The sequence below is a fragment of the Salvia hispanica genome, chromosome 1 (assembly GCF_029641045.1).
Source record: "Salvia hispanica isolate PSC_SH4W2 chromosome 1, Shi_PSC_v1, whole genome shotgun sequence".
NCBI lineage: Eukaryota > Viridiplantae > Streptophyta > Magnoliopsida > Lamiales > Lamiaceae > Salvia > Salvia hispanica.
This window is the reverse complement of record NC_142692.1, coordinates 8,364,850-8,382,095: the sequence shown is the minus strand read 5'-3', so window position 1 is coordinate 8,382,095 and position 17,246 is coordinate 8,364,850. Positions and strand designations below refer to the sequence as shown.

Below are 17,246 nucleotides of genomic sequence, written 5' to 3'. Positions count from 1 at the left end.
TACATGAAAAAGATCGAACGGGTACGAGATATCCAACTCGGGTATCAGGTTATACCCGATTCAGTGCGGGATGGATATTGGGACTGCCATTTTGTCTGAAACGAGTAGCGGGTACCCGACTCGTCGGGTGCAGGTACCCGCATGTACCCTATATACTGAGTTTTGTACAAAATATAAAACTAGTAATTTGGTATACAACTTCTGTTTTAGAGACAAAATTTATACTTATATACTACTCCCTCCGTCCCGCTTAAGATGACACGTTTTCCTTTTCAGTTTGTCCCAACTAAGATGACACATTTCCTTTTTTGGTAACTTTCTCTCTCCAATTAATACACTCAACCACTTTTTTATCACTCCTATTAAAATATCCATCTTTCTTTATCTCTCTATTTTAATACCTACATCCACCTTCTCTTTCTCCAATTAAACACTTTAACCAATAACTTCTAAAATCCCGTGCCGGCTAAGCAATGTGTCATCTTAGCCGGGACGGAGGGAGTAGTATTGTTTTGCATTCTGCAAATTCAAAGTTGACCATCAACTTATTTCAAATATTACAAGTTACAACTATTATTTAGCAAATTTTTATATCAAGGATTCGTCCATTTTTTTTATGAATATGATGATCATCATATGTTAAGTCTTTTAGTATAAAATTTGAATGCTTTGATCCTATACTGTTTTTTGAACAAATACAAGTACACACTTGCATGATAATGGGAACAACGTGCTTCACACAAAGTCAATAGGAGAAAAAACAAATCAATTATTTTTTCAAATAGGGACGCCATGAAAGTGTCACATATATTATCAAGAACTAAATCAAAACCATCAAATAATGCAGAGAAAATGGAGGAAGATAGAATCAGCCAACTTCCAGACGCAATTCTGCAACAAATCCTCTCATTAATTGACATCAACGAAGCCGTTCAAACAAGCATCCTCTCCACACGATGGAAAAACCTCAGCTTCTCTCTCCCCGATCTCCGCTTCCACCTCATGAGCCGCTTCTCCGCCTTCGTCTCCAACTTCCTCTCCCACCGCGACGGCGCTGCTCCCATCCGCAGCTTCCACCTCTCGTTCGACAGCCATGTCCACGCAGATGCGGCATTCGTGCATCAATGCGTGATCTACGCCGTCAATCATGGCGTCCGATCCCTCCGCCTCCATGCGCACTGCCGCCCGGATCTCACGCTCCCAGAGGCGCTCTTTGCCTCCGAAACGCTCCGGGAGCTCGAGCTTAGGCAGTTCCGCTACGTGATTTGGAAACCCAACCACTTCTCATATTTACAACATTTGAAAACCCTTTATCTTGAAAGCACTGCATTGGTCAATATTGATGGTGGGTATTATTATCAGATAAACTTAGGAATATAGTACTACCTCCGTCCACTAAAAATAAACATAGTTATGTATGTCACGGGTTTTAATAATAATTATGTAGTTGGTAGAGATGAGAAATGAGTAAAAAAGTAATGTTAGTGAATTGTATACGATCCACATTATTTAAATGTTTAAAACTTTTCTTATTTAGAAATTGGCCTAATTTTGGTGAAAAACCTAAAATGATAAAATGGTCTATTTTTTTGTAAACGGAGGTAGGATATTTCTCTACGAGATATATGTATTGATATCATTTTGCCTGCAATATTTAATTAAAGTGTTATTATGATTATTTCATTAAAGCGTTTTGTCATAATCTTATTCATATATTTTTCAGATAGAGGGTGTTATTTTTGCCTGAAGGAGCCGTTTTCGGGCTTGCCGGAGCTGGAGAAGCTTACCATAGGGCGGAGTTTGGTTTATGGGCTTATTGTGAAGGCTCCAAAGCTTAGAGTTCTTGAAATTATTGATCAAGAATATTCGTATTCGCATATGATGGTGGAGATTTATGCTCCGTTGCTTACTTCGTTTAGATATGAGGGTTTATTACCTTTGGTATGTTCCAAGGTTAATCTCCCAATACTGGAGGAAGTTCATTTGAGCATTCATAAAAGGCAACAACAATTTTTTAGCAAATTCGATGAGGAAAGAATGCTTCTGAATTGTGTTAGGATGCTTCAACAACTTGGAAATGCTAAGATTGTTGCATTGTCTTTGGACACCCTTAAGGTACCTAACTTTCTCTCTAACTTTCTCTTACTATACTAATATACAATAATTAAACATGTAATTTGTTTGTGTTTGGAAATGAAGATTCTTGAAATGGATGGTGGTTTGATTGAGCAAAGCCCTTGTCCTTTTCCCTACATGAAATGTCTGAAGATTATCCAACGGCGTCGGAAATTTTCTACAGTGCTACGGAGAGTGATGAACTTCTTGACGGAGGGGATTTTGTATTTTGAATCGTTGGTGGTAGAGTTGCCACAAGGTGTGAATGTGGTTGAAAAGAGTTACCAAGATTTGCTTGAAGACGACAGCGATGAACAGCAACTCAAACTTCTGTTTGGAATAGAAGAGGAAGCATCATAGTCTCAAATATATTGGTTTGAGTTATGTTACAATTTATAGATTCCAAACAATATTCATGATCTGGACAATCATAGTATTAATTTTATTATTATTTTGGTTGGTATGTTTTATTCCTACTCCGCACTAGAACTTGATTAGTAGTACTATGTTTTACTCATTAAAAGAACATATCAATATCAATATAATTGGCTGATTTTAGCATTAATTTAGAATTATATCACTCATTCTTTAAAGTCGGGGATTTAAAGTTATAGAAGTACTTATCTAGAATAATATGATTAATAATGATTATAAATAAAGTTAAGTGGTGTAGGTTTAAGCGCAGGTCTGCATCTGCTGATCATTTGTGTGGAATAAATTACTACTACTAAACTAATAAGTTGGAATGAGTGGACAAGTATAGCTAAACCCATTGTGCCACATTAGAAAATACTATCCATCCACCATTACTTGTCACTAGTTCATTGTTCGATCTGTTCGCCAATACTTGTTACATTTATTTTTTGCTATTTTTGGTAACGGACCTCACATTCCACTAATTCATTCACACTCACATTCTATTAGTATAAAACTAATATAAAAAAAAGGACTCATATACCACTAACTTTTTTCACTCATTCTCCTTTACATTTCTTACCCGTGTCAGGTCAACTTGTGACACTTACTGACAGACTGAGGGAAATAGCTAATAACAATCACAAATATAATTAATCAAAAAGAAACAAAAATTATTTATCTAATTTGATATCCGGAGGCGTTGTTAAATCAAAATTCCATTATACAGTATAATTTTTTATATATTCCCTCCGTCCCATTCAAGATGGTCACCTTTTCTTTTTTATTTGTCTCAATCAAGATGACCACTTTCCAATTTTGGAAATAACCTCCTCTATCATCTCTGTTGATTAAAATATTCAACTATTTTTTATCTCTCTACTTTATTACACTTAACAGCACTTCCTAAAATCCTGTGTCACTTAAGAATGTGGTCATCTTAAATAAGATGGATGGAGTACAATTTCTTTTTACTGATTATTTATGACTAGTATGTTAAAATTAATTAAGTCATCCCCAAGGCCGAGAGTATTAGTTCCGTTGGTGGACCTGGGGTTTAAGGCTCTATTTTCTTTTACTAATCCTGTAAATCTTATGAAATCGTCAAATATTGTTAGTATTATTAATTAATTATTGTTTTGTAGTCTCGGCCCCATCACCAAATCAGCTAACTTCTTGAAAATCTTAAATTTTAAACTTGATTAAAAAAAATGAAAAATCACAATGCCAATTATTAAAAAAGATAAAAGAAAGGAAAAAAGGGTATATTTACATGATCTCATCATATATAAAACATGATAACAATAATGAAAAGCATACACTCGATAATGCAGCTTTAGGAAACATGTGAAATGGCTGTCGATTATACAGCTGGGGCATCAAGTGGAACACTGTTGCACGGGAAACATGTGCGAAATTCTATTCATCAATTTTTTAAGTGATCAATTAAACTAACATCTTAATATAGAACTATTAATTATATTACCTTTAACCTAATGGGTATGGTCGAGTGGCATGGGACTCGTCCATCCTTAATTAAATGGTCAGAGGATTGATACCTAAAATATCTCCAAATTTTAAATTTTATAAAAATTTCGATTTAAAGTATTTGTTCGTATAACAAATTAAGATAATTTTATATAGATTCTAGCGAGATTCTATATGTTTACATAAAGAGAGTTGCATAAAACATCAAATACATAAGCATTTCAGTACACTTGCTTTATACTGAAGTTAATTCAATTATATAGCGATGCAGATTCAATGTTATCTATTTTGTCGAATTTATTGTTAGAGACTTAGAGTTAATGACAGCTTACTAATATTATTAATTATTGCAAGATTAATATATATACTTTTGGATAATTTTACCTTTATAATGATGTTCCGACGAAGCTATAATGAAGCGCGTTTTCTATGAAATTAAATCTCGTCCTAAATTCTTTTTTTTTTTTACTTCAACAATACAATCCCTAGATTAGTTATCACCCCTACAAAACATGCCAAACAAGTTTCATCCTAAGGCTGAGGGGAAGACCAATAATTTCGGTTGTTACTTAAAAATAAAAATATGATTCAACAAATCATTGCATTATTTTTATTCACTTTCCATCAAAACCTTTTTATTTAAACTTACTATATTGCTATTCTAACCTCCCAAGTAACGCCTTTAACTTCATGAATTTTAAATTTTTTTGCTAAGTTAGTTAGGAGTCAATTTTATCTCTTTAAATATCTATGCTATGCACTGCGACAAGATTATTCAATCCATTGCGACAAAATTTTCCAATAATTCGGAATTGTCTGGGTAAATATAAACAAAGAGTTAAAAAATTACTCGAAACGATACTTATCGCATACTTTCTTCTTACTATTTGTTTATTAAAATCCAAATAAGTTCTACATGGATGTCCACAAAAAGAGGGGCCACCGAAACATATCAATATTTATTTTTCGACAACGAAGTGTGATTGATAAACTTTATTCATATATATCCCCACATACACGAACTACATCCTCTGCATAAAACCCCCCATGTTAATGGAAATTTTGTTGGTTATCGATCTTGCTCTAGTTTCACATAAAATTAAAATGAAGTATATAAATATAGCAAGAATTACTAATGCTAATCTAGATTATAAATATGTGTGGCTCAATTTGAGATAGGAAGAATCAAATGTTAAAATTAATGAGGAATAGAAAAAAAAAATGTAAAAAATATCTTACATGAACATGGTTTGGTTTGAAGTTAGGTTGATGTATTATAAATATGTACTACTATTAATAATCGTGCAGTGCATTACTTTTTAATATATAGATGTGATTATAAAAAAAAAATAGGCATAATAAAGCCCCTTATAATATTTTTTGTGCATTCGCGCCTGAATTATCGCAGCTAATATATGATGATTTTGACCCATTTTACTTTATTTAACAATGTAATCTCTCCGGCCGAATTATACTACATATAATATGATACCACTGTTTCTTGGCTTAATTATATAAATAAATATTTCGATAAGACAAAGCAAAACATCGAAAAATACGAGCTTTGAATATATATTAATAACCATATACAGTATTGTCACTCTTAACGACCTAATTTTAATAATTAAAATTACCTCTACCTAACATTATGCACGTTACAGCCCACGAGATTAAATTGAGAATGGTAGGTGGGTTTTGAATCATAGCTTGTTTCTTTTTCCTTTTTGTACATCAATAATGCGCCATTCTCAATAGTATATAGTGATCATATATATCTATGATTATCTACACAAAGAAATAGAAGAAAAAAGTACAAAATTGCAAATGTTAAATTACACTATATTCCCATACATTCCAATAAACTTTTTAAGATTAATCTCCAGCTGGATTTTGGCCAATTTGCATATATTAAATATTATTCTTAATATTGTTGATGAATGAATGAGACAAATCTGTCGTCCTGTTAGTACCATCAATATATAAGGTCATTATTAATAATATTGCTGTTTTCTAATAGTATCTCATCATGGTATGAATGTTATGATACAAAATTAAATGCATTTCCTTTTGAATGCACAGAAGCGAATAAATTGGGGTGATGTGGGGTATTTTATTTGAACTTAATTAGTGGATAAAATTTTAACATCAACATCAAGTAGTTCTCAGCAATATTTAATGCTTTAGTTTAGAGCTAATTCATAAATATAAACTGTACTACTATTATTTATTAGTATTGTTAATTGTAGAATGTAGCAATTTTGTATCTCAGACTTTGATATCAAAATGCTGGAAGGAAACTGATAATTAAGAATTAATTCAATTCTTGGAAAAAAAAAAAGTACAGATGCATGCTCCCGCCGAACAATTATTACATAAAAAGGAAAAAAATAAATTGGGATTATTTGAAATTTCTGGAGTATATTTACAAATTATAACATCGAAAAGGGTAACTAAATTTGGTGTTTTAGCATAGATAAAATGAATAAATTCAACTATTTTTCTTTTGCTGCAGCAGATCACTTTCTGCTTTGGTTGCGCATATAATGTCGTCCACATGATCTCCAGCTTCTTGGACCTGCAAAAATGGTTCAATATTTTTTCATTAAGGTTTTGGCACAAATTGAATTTTAAACTATAAAAGATAATACTAATTAATAATGAAAACAAAATTTAGAAATGCATAGACAATTGCTTGTAATATGCTAATAATTATTCATGTGCAAAGTATTTTAAAACTAATTAACTGGTCACACTTGTTGATCGAAAATCAATGCAAAATCTTAATAATAGATTTTTCCCATATTAGTCTGAGCTGTACATTCTGGACTATATCATTATTTTTATGATGGTTTCTTGTAGTAGTAGGTAGCACATGAACAACTTGAGATAGACAGCATATAATTATACAACTTGCACAATAATTTCCCATTTCCCATGAGGAATCAGTCGAGATTTATAGCTAGAAACACGAGATAAGTACGATTAATATTAATATCTTTTAAGAAATAGACGTGAAATTAATTTTAATTAAAGTAGTACTTTATTACAATGAAATTAATTTTAATTGAGATGTGTTTCTTTGGCAAAATATGATTTAGTCAAATAGTGTCAAGAGAGACACTTCTTTTTGCTTCGAAGATTAAGAATAATGTGTTAAGTCGATGGTGAATAAATTAAGAAAGAATAAAATAAAAGAGAGTGCTACTTTTTGTTAAAAATAGAAATAACTCAATTATTTGAATATTTTTCAAAATAAAAAAATACTCAATCAACATAAAACCACGGAGGGAGTATAAAAGCGAAGAGAGACGCATATGAGGAATTAATATGGTTGATTTCTGCGGCTCATTATTGCACAAAAACAAATTAATATGGGAGTAATACCTTATCAATGACGTCATCAAGAGAGTCAGCCGTCTTGGCTGTTTTCTCAGCCAAACTTTCAACCTTCTCGACAAGATCGCGCAGTTTGGATCCCTCGGGGAGATCGTCGGCGATGTCCTCAGCGATCTTGTCGACAGAATCCGCCACCTTCTCCACCGCCTCCACTATGTTCTCCACCGTTTGGACCGCGTTTTCAAGCTTGTCTGCACACCCAAATCAATTCTATTCCTCAGCATCGATAAATCCGCTATTAAATGTCTCATTTGAATTCACCATAAATTTCAAAAAAATATATAAATGAAATATGGATCATACTATAATAGTATTATTTTTATAATAAAATAAGAATGAAATGATTTAGTGAAATATAAAGATCTTGAATTTCTTACTTTTAATCACCCATAAAGGCCCCCATTTGTTGGTGAAAAAGGGTAGAATAAATGATACCACTAGTCCAAGAATCCAGCTCCTGTTTCAACCCTTCATTCAGAAAACAATAGAGGAAGAAAAGAAAGAGAGAGAGATCTGATTTAGAGTTTTACTTACATGGGCTTTGAAGAAGGTGGTGGGCCAGCTGCAGGTGGAACTCCAGGTGCAGTGTTAGCACTCACAACAAATTTCCTAATTAAGAATCAAAGAGTTCAAAGTTAAAACCTATGTTTACTCAAAACTGTTTGCAGTTTCACATGTTTTTTTTTTATTAATAAATGAATAGAAATTTAAAGGTCGCGTTACAGTTTTATTATATCTTTCTTACTATTACACACCTGGTAGTATGTCGGAGTACTGTTTTCTTGGCGGCCCAGAAGCTCAATTCATCGCTCTTGCGCTTGGAAACGGCTAATCTCGAGATGGGATTCCAAGAAAGAGCTTGAAACCTCGTACCCGAAGAGATGGCCGAGTTGTGGGCGACGGTGATGGAGGAAGAGCTAGCCATTGACATTATTTAGCTTCGATCTTAGTAGATTGAGTATTGATGATTGGATCTTGGTTTGCAAAGGGGTTTGAGAAGATTCTTGTGTTGGGAAATGATGCTTAGGGTTTTGGTCTTATTTTAAAGGAGGCGGAGATGAGAATTCGATTGGATCTAAAAGGTGAGAAACATGTTGAATACTAAAATTAAATTGGTGGAGTTGTTACATAGTTGACTTGACAATTAAAAGATGGAGAAGACGCGGTGGAAATGAAATAGTAGAATAAATCAATTAATTGGGGTGGTTTTCGTATGTAGTAAAACTAGTAGTGGAGAACTAAATAATTAATTGTGGAAATTAAACACATGATCGTTTAAACAGTCAAATTAGAGGAGCTGGTCCACATGCTTTCCATATTCCACTCATGTGAATTCAGAAGCGTGCCTTGCCTTTTTTTTTAATGCATGGAAGCCTCGAGGAAATTATTCACCTATAGTATTATTGACGGAAAATAATAAAAACAATATAAATTTTTTTGAAATAAAATAATGGTGACATGAATATGATTTGAGTTATTAACTAATTAAAGTAATCTTGTCACTATCTTGCGATCCCAACGAAAATCTCACTCATTGGCGGAGCTATGGTGAGGTGGGGCCATGGCCAACAATAATTTTGAAATTTATTAAATTTATTTTGATAAGTTTTTGTACTTTAATAAATGAAATCATGAATGATTTTATTTTTTCTCGAAGATTAGTCAATATATTGTTATTATAATAAGACTTGCTAAAATCGTGATAAACTTGAGTTTAATTTGTTTTTAAATTTTTTTAAAATATTTGTTGAGGAAACTTGTGAAACAACCTTTTGGGCTATCAACGTGAAATGGCTTTCTATAGTGTTTGTCTTCATCGGTTCGTAAAAAAAGGTACATGTCTTTTTTTATTGGTTTAGGTAGATAAATTGCTATTTAAAAAAAATATCTTATTGTATCGGGTTTTCATCTTAGTCGATTAATGAACTTCTTCTCCAAATTCAAAAATAGAAATAAAATTCAAGTCGACTTGGAAAAAATTTCAAATAATCTAATTAAAAAGACGACCTTATATAATAAGTTGTCGACAAAACTCGAGATCAGAACAAGTTCATGGAGCTTATTTACTCAAAATCTCCATTTCAACCACATGAACTTGATTTTCCTTATAGAATGGAAATCAAAACCGTAAATCCGTCTCACTTTACATTGATAGATGCAATAATTGATCGTATTATTGTATTGAAAAGAATGCAATTTTTTTGTTTAAATCGCTATATTTTTTGTATGTGAGAATTTACATTTGACACAAGAAAATGAATAAGAAATTATGTTGGCCCTCAGTATTAAATCATGGCTATGTCACTGCTTAATTGCATAAATTGATATCTAATTTCTAGTAATAATTGTTAATTAGTTTGTACGCCATGAATTGTCGGTTTGAGGTTTCTGCTCTTTAGTAGATCGAATATTTGAGTTACCAAAAAGATTGGTGTGTTCATGAAAGAGTCCTATTTTTTCAATCACATTGTCCACCACTTCTCTACTTAAACTATTTAAATCACTATTAATATGAATTTTGAAATGTTTATTTACTCACAATATATCAAACATTTTTAGTTGAGTACTACCACTTAGTGCTACAATTCATTATGTTTGTTTTGAAGAGAGAGGTGTGTATCGACTTCGGGGTCTGTATTTTACTGGGCTCATTCATTCATGCATTCATTAAATTGGGTTAATCTATTGAACTTATTTGGGCCTAAAGCAGGTCATATTACTTTATGTGTTTATGGAGTTTGATAGTAATAAATATTCATACTAGTTACTAGTAATACTCAAAGATGTTTTCTGAAATTGATGACTTATATATTTTATTATACATATGTTCTCGTATCAAATACTGGTTGCTCTATTTCTATTTTTATTTATTTATTATTTATTTATTTATTAGAAATGTATATGCGATGGTATTGGAGTGTGACACATCGGCTCATAACTAGAGAAATTATATTATGTGACCTTGAATATTAGTAGAAGATCTTCTTCTACTATAAATAAATACTCACTGATTAATTAGATATTCTAATGAATTAAATAGAGTTTCAATATATATGATAAATTAATTTTAGAAAGTTTAATAATATTTCTAGTTGAATAAATATACTATATATTAAGAATAAAAAAATTTATATGATTGTCAGTAGCACAATCTATAATTAATTCGCTAAAATAAATTCAGAAAAAAATAAATTTTATTTATGTATTCAGTTCCTACTACTACAAAATTTGCTAGTATTTGTTGTGGTTTCATTGTAAAAATAGCTTTAATATACTAAGAAATAATTTACATGAAATCTAATTTCGTAAATTGTTTACTTATGTGAATTTACGTTTATTATTCAAATTTAATATGATTTGGAATTCATTAGCCAATGAGAAAAATATAAGATTTATACATGCAATAGTTCTATTTCACCCTCATATAGTAATATTAGTAAAATCGTACTATATTTTATTTAATTCTAACAAATGGGCATAAAATAGATATTCAATTTATAAAAAGACTCCCAACAACAACTGCAATATTTATCAATTAATACAACCCATGCCAAAATACATAGCCGAAAGTTCGTACAAATCTAACTAATCTCCTAATATTTTCACATATAGTACAATGGATGTTTATTGTTGATTACCCTCGTTATTAATAGTTAATTTAAGGAAATATAAGAGGGTAAATAATTAATTAACGTCACTGAGGTATGTTATTGAGCTTGCAATAGGCATAATCACTAAACTTCTTGGTCTTATATTTGGACTGATTTTCTTGATTTAGAAGCTTAGGAAAAGGTCCAATTTCAAGATGTGGAGGTGGCTCCATGAAAACTGGCCATGACATTCTTGTAACATCCTTGTTTACTACTGATCTGTGCAGCACTGCTTTGTATTTTCCGTTGCTCAATATCTATCCAAAACAAAAAGATTATTATGTAATCACTAATAATATAATGTATAAAGTTTAAATATGTACTATTAAGTACCTCAATTTGGTCTCCAATGTGGATGATCAATGCATTAGGGATGTATGCAACATCGTACCAATATTGGTCTCGGTGGACTTGGAGTCCTTGGACTTGATTCGGCACCAAAATTGTTAGGGCGCAGAGATCGGTGTGCGCGGGCACCCCGAGGACTATGTCCGGGCGGGGGCACGGTGGGTAGTAGTTGATCTTCAAGTTGTATACGAGCTCATCGCCTCCCACCGCTATCTTCAACTCGTCCGGCGCTAGCCCTAGCCCTAATGACAGGCACCCGAGCAGCTTCTCCACCACTTGATGCAGATTTTTTCCGTACTCTTCGGTCGCTTTCCTATCATTTCAATAATAACCATTTATCGTTTATGTATGTTACATACCAAATAGAAGAACTTGACTAATAAAAATATCATATTAGGTGAGATGACCCATAGTTCTAGAAACCTCATATTGTGGATACAATAATCCATACTCTACTTGCTATTTTTGCAAATTAACTTAATTATCCACATAGCCGAAAGGGCTCGAATTGATTTTTTTATTTTGTTGAGTTAGTTTAATCCATCAAATTAGTGGGTTTATTAACATTCTGAATTACGTCTATACCCTTGTCTGTTTCCAATATCTCAAAAATGTCAAGTAAATAATGATTTCTAATAAGGTTAACTGCGGCCAATCATAATTTAAACACATATGAGTCATTGAGCCTCAAATTGAAATAGTTTATTTACGTCCAAAACGAGAAAGAGCTTATTTAGTGTATAAACCTGACACCAGTAATGCAAACAAAAATGAAACAATACCTATAATCAGAAGGATTGTTTGGCCAGAAACGATAATCAACAGCTGTAGGAGGCCATATTTTGTTGAACAAATGATCAACCCAACCATTCCTCAGCCTACTCCCATACCCATCGATGTTCTTGCTCTCCGGATCCTTTGCATAAGCCAGCTTCTCATCGTTCGAAAGCTCGAAGAACTGCCGCCCAACCCTCTGCAAATCCTCAATCACTTCCGCAGAAATGCTGTGATTCACAATCTGGAAAAGCCCCCATTTGCTGCTCGCATCAACCACCGCCTTCACCAGGGTTTCCGAGTCGCCAGCGCCGCTAAAATCCACCACCGGGACCTCTGCCGCCGCCCCCTGGAACGTCGTGAAGCGCGGCTGCTCCGCCTCCGGCCGGATGAACTCCGGAGGCAGTTCTTGTTTTAGGTCTGCAACATTTTCCATTTTTTTTTTCTTTTTTTTTTCGTTGTATCTAAATTTTTGGTTTGTGATATGTGGTTGGTTTCGTATCCTTATATAGTTGAGAATAGTGATCTTACATCATTCTAGAAAAACTGAAATAACAGAAATAACAACTTTTCGTCATGTCCATCGCATAGAATTGGTGGAAGGAATTAATTATATTAAGGTTTATTTTGTTGTGGGAATAAAAATTTAATCACCATTAAGAGAATAATTAAACTAATAATACTATAAAAGTGGAACCCAGATTCCACTAACTCTTTCTATCCACTTTTCTTTATACTAGTATTTCTTAAAATTAGCACTGAACTTATGTGAGACTCTTATTCGCAGATGGAGTGAGTATATACAAACTCAAATACAAAATTTGAGAAAAGAGAAATAAATTTTAATAACAAAACAAATAGAAAATGGGTGGTCCGAGCCTTTGAAAAAAGTAGAAAATTTAACTATAAAATCAATCGATATCCAATAACACCATAAAAACCAATAAAAATAAAATTACATAAAATTCAATCCAATTACCAACAACAAATATAATTATATATCCAAAATATATGAAAAAATTTCATACTCAAACATCTCAATGTTATACGTAGTGGAGTACTAATAAATATACAAACATTCCAAATTCCACATTTTAATTGTTTAATATTTAAGAACTAAGAATGAATTAAACTAAATTTACAAAGACAATCTCAATAATTATAGTAAGAGCTATAAATCTAAGATTCTAAATAATCAGTTCTAATAAAATAAAGAAATTAATATATATAGTCTAAAATACAAAAAGTTAGTATTTACTCCATTAATAAATGCGATCACTTTTTAAATGGATACCAATTTAAAAGTTTTGTGATTTAATTATTCGTGTCTCGCGGATATGGTTGGGTCTGCATAGACCATTTGGCACATGTCCCTCTCTTGATCTCCGCTCATTAATTTAAAATTTATAATTTAATATCATAGCCATCAAATAGTTTAATACTAGTACTACTAGTATATGTAACGTGAAAATGATTGCTTTCAAGATAGGTTCAAATCCAAAGAATTGTATACTCCAGTATTGATAAGGTAGATTGTTTGTTAAGGCCAGTGATCTACGACTTTGACATCACATTCTAGCTAGGCGTACAAGTATAACAAAATTATATTTTCTTTTTAGTTTGTCCCACTAAAAATGTTATATTTTAATTTTGGAAAAAAAAACTCTCACAATAATATAAATATTATATTTTCTTTTTTCATTTAACACACAAAACAAAATAAAATCTCGTATCATCTCACAAGTGTGACTTCTTTTATGGAAGGGGGAGTACTATCAATATAGCTTGAATGGTTGAACAGACTAATTAAATGGAGTACTTTATTTTTAATTCTATAATTAATTATCTACCTTATAGTACTCTATGAACTTATAAACTTAATATATACTAATAAGGTAGATAATTACTCTGTTCTACTTTATTCTATTCAACTTCACATAAAATCGCATGTCACTCAAGAATATGCATGGTATCTTAAGTGGGACGAAAGAAAAAAGTCAATAAATTGTGTGTGAGTTGGCTGAGCCGTAAAGAAGTAAAACCCGAAACCAAAGGTCTCGGATTCAAATCCTCCGTGATACAAATTTTAAATATAAATTCATGTATCCATATAGGAGTAGTATTTAATTTGACAAATAAGATTTTATATTTATATCCATAAATATAAATTTATGTATCCATAAGATTAACCATGCAATTGAGCAAATGATCATTAAATAACTATTACCTCCGTTCCATAATAGATGGCACACTTGAGTAATGTCGCAAGATTTTAGGAGATGTTATTGTGTGTTGAGTGGTGAGAGAAATCGTAAAATTATATTAATGTGAGAGATAACTTTTTTCAAAAAAAGAAATGTGACATCTTTTGTTGGACAAAAAAGTAAAATGTGACATCTATTACGGGACATGAGGAGTATTTACATTGATAAATAAGATTAAAGTCGGGTGCGATAATTGCTAATAGCCTAATTTTATTTTTCAAACGATTTGCTACCCTTTCTTTATTTTGTATATTATGCTTTTCATTCTCATTCTCATTTTTTGTCTTATTCACACATTTAAAATAAAAAAATTTATGCGCATATTACTCGATCTCAAAAGATAATGCCACTAAAAATGGAATCTACTTTTAAAAATAATTATTTAAATATTTTTTATCTGTTGTTAATTTTCCCCATGTGATTAATGGATATGGATCCCCTGTTGTGCTCAAAGCCTTCCACACAGCCAAATATTTAATTAAAAAAGAAATTAATTTAAATGTTATTATTTATGAATTTTATATTTGGCTGTGTGGAACAGCACACCCTGCTATGGCTTTGAGCACAGCAGGGGATCCATATCCTTGACGGACCCACACGTGTTTCGTGTACCGAATCTGTCACTCACGAGCAGAGCATTTACCCAGACACACCAGTTGTGAATGTAGAACTAAGTAGTAGTTTATTGAAATCAAACAAGGCACTCAGAAGATTAACTTTGATACACATAACAAATACACATGTACATATGCCAATTGATAAGTAGCTATTAGCCTTCGAACATAGTACTATAAAAACTTTTTTAACATAGCCAAATTTATTATTGAAAAAAAACTATCGTACAATATGAAGTCAACCTCCACAGCAAGAGCCACAAGCAGGAGCTGCACCTAAAGCAAGATTTAAATATTCCAAGTCAATGACCAGAATTTGCCACAAGGGGGAACATTAGTAAAAGATGAGGGAAAAACTTACTGTGATCAATTCCTCTAACGTTATCCATTCCACGGGGTGGCCCACGTGGACCACCCCCACCGTATGGGCCACTTCCCGGTCCTCCTGGACCACCGCCATCCCATTTCTTGCTTGCACCGGAACCTTTTCGGTAGGCTTCAGTCTTCTCCATCTGCACAAGGTACGGATAAATGAGGACATGATCCGCAGTGAAACTGCTATATTTAGCCAGAAGAATAGGAGTACCGAAAACATCGTGGCAAAGAAGACCCCAATCAAGTTGATTATGGCCCAGAAAAAGTCTGTGATTGTTTTCAGTCGCCATATTGTTCTCTTATCTTTGATAACACCTGAAGGGCAGGACAGTCCCTAAGATGTTTTAAATGATGCATCGAATGGATGTGCGTCATGTCCATCTATCTTTTTATCGATGTTGATGTATGCATGAATGATGCATCAAGTCTCATATCAATGCAAATGAGTTTTTATGAAGTCTGCGGGTGAAGTTACACAAAATAGTACTCCTACTACCAGAAACTCAGGCCCTTCTTGGTATGATGGGGTGGAATGTGATTCGTACTTCCATTCTATTCATTTGTTTGGCACAATGAATGAAAGAGGGAATGAAATGAGAATGCAAGAAAATGCCATTTCATTCATATCCTAATTCCATTCCCACCCTCATTCCAATCCATCATACCAAGAAGAGAATGGAATGTGATTCCTACTTCCATTCTATTCATTTAAATAACATTAGAAATCCTGTTCATCTCCCCACCTCAGACAACACAGGGGCCAAAAGTTGGGTTTTTTAACTCAGATATCCTACATATGTATAGAACAATAGAAACATTCATTAATTTTTAAAAAACAAATCATACTCCTCAACATGACAACTTGACTGTCATGGCAGATTAATGAGTCATATATGAAACAAAACTTCTCCTTCACATCTAAATTTCCCTATACAAAATTATCCAACAATGAATTAAAAGAATTGCATTTTTATCATCTCTAATGAGTAAGAATCAGACTTATCCCCAATTTCAACCAACCAAGCAGCAGCAACAGGTGTGTTTCGAATTATTGAACAATCGATCATTTTCATTTTTAAGACAATAACACATCGTCGCAAAGGATATTTCTTATCACGAATTCAAATAAGCTGAGCATAAACTATCACTTTGATTCACAATCAACCATTCTGAGCCAAAATCATGTAAAATTTGTGAAAAAATAGGATCGCCAAATACGAAAATTCGAAATGAGCATCAAATTAGGGACGGAAAAACAACATAGATGAATTAATTCTTAAAAGAGCTCTCAAAAGGAGTGGGGGAAAATGTACCTCTCTCGACGTATGCCATGGTAGAAGCGACGACTCTTCTCCGGGGTCTTCCTCTTTGGTTTATAAAGATATGGGTAGGAATCAGGTGTGACCGATACCACAGGAGCACAGTCAGGAGGCCGTTTCATATTTTGACACGTAAGTCAACGTTGCTGAGTAGTTAGACCCAATCACAGCTCGCCAAAACAGCACGGTGGATTTTAATCAAATTGACCTCTTTTTCACAGTAATTTTTTTTGTTCAGAATGGGCCAAGTCCATTGGGCCCTTTTTTCTGCAAATTGAAAGCCCAAAAACCCTACATGTGTACGTAGTAGTTGTAGAATTGGTTGTTTTCCCATTGGGCCCTTTTTTTTCTGCAATTTGTAGTAGTGTGTAGAATTGGTTGTTTTCTAATAATGTAGGTTTAAGCACTTGCTTATGAGTGATGAGTTATCTTTTCTTAAAGTGCTGAAATTTGTAATCCAACCAGTGTTATGGAAGACAGAGGTGATGA

General features: G+C 32.8%; 4 protein-coding genes across 4 annotated transcripts; 1 reads left to right on the top strand and 3 right to left on the bottom strand.

The window, feature by feature from the left end:
- The first annotated feature begins 852 nt into the window (after positions 1–852).
- On the top strand, positions 853–2,513 carry LOC125221343 (F-box/LRR-repeat protein At3g26922-like). The gene is made up of 3 exons (XM_089063244.1): positions 853–1,345; positions 1,730–2,115; positions 2,200–2,513. Exons 1-3 carry the CDS (start codon positions 853–855, stop codon positions 2,473–2,475), a joined length of 1,155 nt encoding a protein of 384 aa, XP_088919370.1. The 3' UTR covers positions 2,476–2,513.
- A 3,802-nt stretch (positions 2,514–6,315) lies between these two features.
- LOC125219081 (uncharacterized) lies at positions 6,316–8,543 on the bottom strand. Its single transcript, XM_048120947.2, has 5 exons — positions 8,169–8,543; positions 7,948–8,022; positions 7,791–7,870; positions 7,402–7,604; positions 6,316–6,592 (listed from the first exon to the last, which is right to left on the bottom strand). The coding sequence occupies exons 1-5, from the start codon at positions 8,342–8,344 to the stop codon at positions 6,506–6,508; spliced, it is 621 nt and encodes a 206-aa protein (XP_047976904.1). The 5' UTR covers positions 8,345–8,543; the 3' UTR covers positions 6,316–6,505.
- A 2,348-nt stretch (positions 8,544–10,891) lies between these two features.
- On the bottom strand, positions 10,892–12,657 carry LOC125224559 (flavonol synthase/flavanone 3-hydroxylase-like). Its single transcript, XM_048127980.2, has 3 exons — positions 12,194–12,657; positions 11,397–11,724; positions 10,892–11,320 (listed from the first exon to the last, which is right to left on the bottom strand). Exons 1-3 carry the CDS (start codon positions 12,619–12,621, stop codon positions 11,108–11,110), a joined length of 969 nt encoding a protein of 322 aa, XP_047983937.1. The 5' UTR covers positions 12,622–12,657; the 3' UTR covers positions 10,892–11,107.
- Positions 12,658–15,147: 2,490 nt separating this feature from the next.
- On the bottom strand, positions 15,148–16,779 carry LOC125219805 (glycine-rich protein). Its single transcript, XM_048121884.2, has 4 exons — positions 16,752–16,779; positions 15,650–15,753; positions 15,425–15,575; positions 15,148–15,339 (listed from the first exon to the last, which is right to left on the bottom strand). Exons 1-4 carry the CDS (start codon positions 16,768–16,770, stop codon positions 15,302–15,304), a joined length of 312 nt encoding a protein of 103 aa, XP_047977841.1. The 5' UTR covers positions 16,771–16,779; the 3' UTR covers positions 15,148–15,301.
- Positions 16,780–17,246: the final 467 nt, after the last annotated feature.